General features: G+C 40.4%; 1 protein-coding gene across 1 annotated transcript; it reads right to left on the reverse strand.

Annotated features, from left to right (window-relative positions):
• Positions 1 to 1,680: 1,680 nt before the first annotated feature.
• Positions 1,681 to 2,170, reverse strand: LOC147900234 (uncharacterized). The gene is made up of 2 exons (XM_087376604.1): positions 2,081 to 2,170; positions 1,681 to 1,911 (listed from the first exon to the last, which is right to left on the reverse strand). Exons 1-2 carry the CDS (start codon positions 2,168 to 2,170, stop codon positions 1,681 to 1,683), a joined length of 321 nt encoding a protein of 106 aa, XP_087232730.1.
• Between the last annotated feature and the right edge of the window lie 4,444 nt (positions 2,171 to 6,614).

Here is a 6,614-nt window from a genome sequence, read left to right on the forward strand (position 1 = left end):
AGACAGAGGGTGTATTGTTGCTTTGTGGATTTCCGCAAAGCTTTTGATACTGTGCCAAGAGTTCGACTCATCAGATGCTTACATGAGTTAGGATACTGGACACTTTGCTTTGGCTTATTTTACATGAATGTGTGGACCAATGCTAGAAGTTTGAGAATAGGAAAAGGTGATGGTCACTGTAAGAGATGCCCTGGGGTTATCTTTCACCTTTTGTAGCTTGGTCGCATACTTGAAAAGTCAGGAAATTGGTTCACATGCTCACGGGTAAGCCATTGAATTGGAAAGCCATACTTTTTGTGGATGCCAGTAAATTTAGAAAAGCCAAATGGATCCAGATTAGAGCATTTATGATTTGGTTTATTTGGATATCCAAAAACAATTATCAGTTTAATAATGTGATTTTCCTTGTTGATGGACAAACACATTGGTTGTTAAGTACCTAGTTGAGCCTAATCAACCTGTTGCTACTTAAGAGATTTTGTTATTCAAGTTTGATGATACTGACACTTGTTCACCAATTCTGGAGTGTGCTCCTCCCGTAGCTCACACTTTCAAGGTGCCTGTCCAAAAAAAATTTGTTGCCAAAGGATCCTCCAATCTAGCAAAGGCCCACCACCCGTTTATTGAGACCAGAGAACCTATTATTACTACTAGAGGTCCCACTAATGTTGCTAAAGGGCCTGCTACTATTGCTGACAAAGGACCTACCTTTGTTGCTAAAGGACCCACTTCTACTAAGGAGGTTAAGGCCGCTAAGATTCATACAAGTTTCGAAGTACCTCAAAGGTTAAAGAGGAGGAGTGACTATTGTAGTCTACTACTATGTTGTGTTTATCTTGACTTTAGAAGCTTTGTTGTTGCTTTCAACATGTACGCTTTTTGTAGCAAATCTCATGCGGATTATAATCAAAGATGTATAAAATGATTATATGTATATAATATAAAACAACTTGTCTTCTGCTTTAAAAAAAAAAGCATCTATAAAACTCGAGTCCTTAAGGATGACCAAAAGGTTTCTATGGGGAGTGTGCGCTAACGACAAACAAGAGTGCGTAGTACACGTGGACATTGCAGCTTCTTTGTAGAGTAGTTAAGTGGACACTTTTGGATGAAAACATGAGTTTTTTAGTGCATTGGGCTATTAAAAGACAATTTTAACAAAAGAGGTCACCCAATTCAAATAACTTTTTAAGAAATTACGAGAGGAAATTCACAAAGGAGAGGCCAATTCCCCACTACATCCAAGGAGGCAATGCTAATAAATGAATATATGTTTATGACTACTAATATGTATTAAAAGTTAAGTAAAGTAAAACCTCACAACCCTCACCTAGTCCCTATCTAGGAGGAGTTTGAATATATGTTTATGACTACTAATATATATTAAAAAAATAAAATAAAACCTCACCTTCACACAACCCTCACCCTATCCCTATCGAGGGGCAAACTACCTTGGGAGCACTGGGCGCAGGGAGCGCCTAGTTGGTGATCGAAAAAAAACACACACACACGCTTTTTTTTTAATAGTGGAAAAACACACACACACAACCACAACCCCCCCAATCACGCACTCCAAGCTAGGAAGTCTCTCTATGTTTGGGCGAAATGCACAAAGAGCTATGGCACTCTGCATATATGTTACATACAATGGGAGCTTTGCTCAGCTATGGCGGATGCTAGCTACGCTTTCCGAGTTTTGGTAGAAGCTGAACCTCGTCCTTCAATCGACTCTGCTGCCTCCTCTTCTTCTCCACTTTCTATTGGCGTTCCCTTCACCCACGACCCTGCTGAATCTGCATGGTGTTCTATCCTCCTCGCCTCTGCTTTGTCCGCCGCTGCTGCCTTCTTTCTATCCGCCTTCAGGCCTGCCGCCGTCCTTTCTTGCTCGCTCTGCGCCTTCATTTTGTCTACCTGTTCAAATATTGCACGGAAAAAAGGGTCAGGGCGAAACCGTAGAAAAGTGGATGATATATCCATCGATGTATCAGAATTCTTTGTCGATCGTTGTCTCAACCGCCTGATTCATCGCTATCTCATCCGGCTCCCACAGAGACAAGAGCAATAAACTCAGAGTACAAACCGCAGCAACAACGTCGGCATCTGCGTAATGGAACAGTTTCTCTGCTTCAGCACCAGCGTTCCGCACGCTCTCCTTCATCGGTGACGGCATTGGTTCTCGAAGGGAGAGGGAGAGTACGTTGCTCTAGCTATTGGGGTACGAGAGCGCTATCAAGGCAAAGAGAATTTGGGCTGGTAATCTTGTATCACAAACGCTCTGGAATGATGAAGTTCGCTCTTAAAATCTTGAACAAGTCGGAATGAGACGGAAGGCAATTGCAATGACAGGTCGCATCGTGTCTGCTTGGGCGCAATGAGCGCAATCTACATGTCAGCTTCTCAAAGAATTCAAACTTTTCAGTCACGTACTTGCTACGTATATAAGGCTACGTGTGTTAGATTTAGAATGGTGCATTCTTCTTTGTCCCAATGCATTGACTAGTCTCCTCCCTCAACTTCAAGCGTCAAAGGCTTGGGGATACACAAGCCCAAGCCTTTCATAATCATAGCGTTGCCAAATTGTGAGCTTCCTCTTTGCAATGGCTCTTGCATGAGGCTCCTTACACATCAAACCCATCACCCGCCCACATAAATATATTTTTGGTGATGGGGCGGGCGGGGTTACATACACACTACCTTGTCCCAGTTCGCGAGTTGTTCAGTTGTGTGGCAGCATGTAATGGGTTTGAACCCCACCAAACTTGCGCATTTAATTTTGCTGATAAAAGAAATCCCCCACCTAAAGCTGGGCGGGGGCCTAGACATGCGGGACCAGTCGAGCACCGCCATGTGTCTCTTTGCCATAAATGTTTTGGACGGGCCAGTGTGTAACCAGCTTGCTTTATCTCACCTCCAAATTGTCTTATTGTCACTTTGATGTACAGATTTGTCAAGCCTTTGGCACAACTGGGAAAGGTGGAGTTCACTTCTCCCCCTCGTAGGCAAGGGCGGCATGCATCCTTCCGTTCCTTGCTCCCTCCTCCCCTACACCTCCTCCTCCCCTCGTAGGCAAGGGCAAGATGCATCCTCCTCATTCCTTGCTCCCTCCTCCCCTTCTCCTTCTCCTAAACAAGAGCATGTGCATGCCATGTGTGGCTCAATGTCTTACATACCTACATTATACTCAAGCCCACATCACATCTCGTTAGTTTATCTGACACTCTAGATGAGGATGACAGCCTACATGAGAGGTTCTTCAACTATGCTCGAGTTTCCCTATTTTCCTCTATAGCACTTACCTTGTCTCCCCTCCATTCAAACCCTCCTTGCACAAGACGTTGTTTGTTCAATATTGTTTAGAAGGACCACTATAAAGTCAAAATGATGCAACTCCTGCATCCATTACCATGTTCAATAGAGTAACACCATGCACAAGAGATCTGCTTATAGTTTTTTCCATAATTGATCCATCCTATAACTGTGTTGCTGATCTTGGAGCAATATCACATTTGTGTAGTGATTATTGGTTCTAATGTGGAGCAAATGTGCAACATTTACTATGCTTAAAATCCCAAAATGCTTTGATTTGAATCTTTTAGAATGTTAACATTACTATGCCAGTACAGTGTAATGGTGCAACTCCACCATATCAGATAAAAAAAAATGTTGCCTTGATTTTTTGCGATTTTTTGCAAAATGCAAGTGCTTATCACTTAAAAGAAAGGTAGGCGTAATAGTAAAGTTCAAGCTTACAAGTTTGGATTGGTATTTCTTGAAGGTGTCAACAAGGTTTCCTAGGTTGGGATTTTTCTTGAAGGTGTTAACAAGTTTTTCTAGGGATGCTTCTTGTTGGTATCTAGAGAGGGAGATGAAATGTGTAATTGAGGCATAAAGCTAGAAAATGGTGGGATGAAAAAATGCACACTGAGTTGTGGAAATGTTAGTAGGGGGTCATGCAAGACTTGTGTTACTCCGCACTCACTGCACCAAAATTATCATAAGAATCCTAGCCTCACGACCACACATAGGGAAACCATTTAGAGAGGATAATGGAAAGCAAAGCAAAGCAAGGAGAATATTAAATGTCTGAAAACAATCAATAAGTGAGAGAATCAAATAAAAACTATAACTACAATATCATAGAATTCAACAAGAGGTACGTCATAAATGTAAACATAAGAATACAATCAAGAATGCAAAATGGAAAAAGCCACCACACTATGGATAATCTCCCCTCTCAAATGGTGGCTTTTTGGCTTGCCCTCGATGTGTAGGCTGTAGTGAAGGCATTGAGGGTCTACAAAACGAAAATCAATAATACACAAATTTTTGCAACTCTATTTGCTATTGGTTGGAACTAGTAGTTGTTGCTGATTGGCAAGAACTTTTTTGATTGGGCTAAAGTTCCACTTTCTATTTGTATTCTCTCTCTCTCTCTCTCTCTCTCTCTCTCTCTCTCTCTCTCTCTCTCTCTCTCCCCCCCTCTCCCTCCCCCCCCCCCCTCTCTCTCTCTCTCTCTCTCTCTCTCTCTCTCTCTCCTCCTCCTCCTCCTCTTCTTCTTCTCTCATAGCTTCCAATTTGCTCCCTTTTTTGCGCACCATCTCGGGTAGGCCACTTGAATGAAATTCACCTTGTTAAAGTATTTACATTGTATTGAATAGCATATGAGATAAAAAAATTAATCAATGATTTTTTATGCTAGTGCTTGATGGTTCTTCCACTTCCTGTAAGATCCCTAGCCCATATCTTAATATAGCTCTTTAAACAAAATTTCCCATTACAACACTTGAAGCTATAGCATCTTCATTCTCTTTCCATTCCTCATTAGCCAACCCATGATTTGTATTCAAGATACTAATCACATAAGTACTAGATAATTAAAAAACATGAGCATTTCAGTTAGACCTAATATAGTGCTTGCAATATAGGCACAACGATAGCAAATATCTAGCACCATCTATCAAGTAAGAAATTTGGCAGTACTTATTTGCACGATAACACATGAATCCTAGCTCAACTTGAATCACTCATGATATTGAATAAGCTAGCTTGGAAATGGGTTTGGTCAAGCATCACCAAAATCAAACCTTATAAATCAAATCCTCTAGGTCCTTGCTGCATTGGATGTGGTTTCACATGTCATTTTGCTAATGCCTTTTTCTAAGTTTCCACTAGAAAAACTTCATATGAGTAAGACAATAAATAGTAAATTATAAAAAAGACAAATGACTAAGAAAATTAAATCTCTCACTAAGATCCCACTTAAGTATGTGGTGTTTCTTTGGTCATGTTCTGCTTGTTAGAACTAGATTTTTATTCTTTACATGAAGATAAGAACTAGTTGTTTATTGTGAAACTAGTTGTAGATAGGCCAGTGAAGGCATGGACGAAAAGCATGCAGACATGAAAAAGCAACCGCACCTTCCAAAACAAGTAGCAGTTTCTCATTGAAGTAGCAAAATCAATTATAAATATTAAACAATAAAGTAGGATGGAAAGTACCTTCCATAATAGCTTTTTAATGACCAAGTTTAGGAATTCTCAAGGTAGAAAGAGCCACGTGTCTATTTTAAAGACTATGGATTTTTAAATCCATGGGCTCTTATTATTGGTGCAGGATGTGGATCAGAAGATTTTAGAAGGCCAATGAGCTCCAATGACTTCAAAGGAATGAGCTTTTAATGATAGAGGGGCTATGGGTGTGGCAAGAACTTCTATTGTTGAATGAGGGAGACTCAGAAGGCCTAGAGCAAAGAGGGTGTTCACAAATAGCTTGAAGAAGTTAAGCTTCACTTTGCAAATAGATAGAAAGGTGGTTAATACTCCAAGAATCAAGCCTCCAATTCTTTGGGCAATGATGAATCCTACACATCTCTGAATATGATGAGATATCTGAGAGCAATTACCAAGGAATTTGGATTCTTGTGCGAGAGGTGATGGGAGCAGTCAGAAGCTACCAGTGTCATTCATCAATGTGGATCGTGAGGGAATAAAGCTTATATATTTTTGACAGGATGAATCTATGAAATCACTCATTCTTGGCTTTGTCACAAGTGTGTAACTTGCCAACGGCCTCCTTGAGAAACAGTCACCCGCTAACTTTTTTGAGAAACAGCTGAGAGTGACTATAGTACTTATTCTTGTTAGGGATCAATAGTCAATGCATTGAAAGCCTTAAGCTCACCTTAAGAATGCTGGTAGTACTTGTAATGCATGGCACACATTTACTAGCTCTAGCAGACACTACGGCTCATAACTCATGTGACGAGAAGCACATATTTATAGATTAAACATAGATTATTGCAACAATTTGTCGTTGCTCCACAAAAACAAGTGCTAAGATTATGTAGTAAGTACCAAGTAGCAAATGTAGTTTTGTGAATCTTAAAGCTGAGAAAGAGAAAGAATCATGGATCAATTGATCAACAGAGTAGTTGGGAGTGTTTGGTTTGATCAATTGATGGATTCATGGATAGACAAAAGTCAAAGATAGATCTTCCATCAAGAGAATGCTCCAATAATCGATCTTTCCATCATCAACTCAAATTTTTAGTGTGATGGAAAAGGATGATGATGTTGGATTTGCAATGCAATTAAGATGTCAAGTGAGCCATTGA

The sequence above is a fragment of the Dipteris shenzhenensis genome, chromosome 7 (genome assembly GCF_047967505.1).
Source record: "Dipteris shenzhenensis isolate YYH24624 ecotype China chromosome 7, Dip_SZ_1.0, whole genome shotgun sequence".
In the NCBI taxonomy this organism is placed as follows: Eukaryota; Viridiplantae; Streptophyta; class Polypodiopsida; order Gleicheniales; family Dipteridaceae; genus Dipteris; species Dipteris shenzhenensis.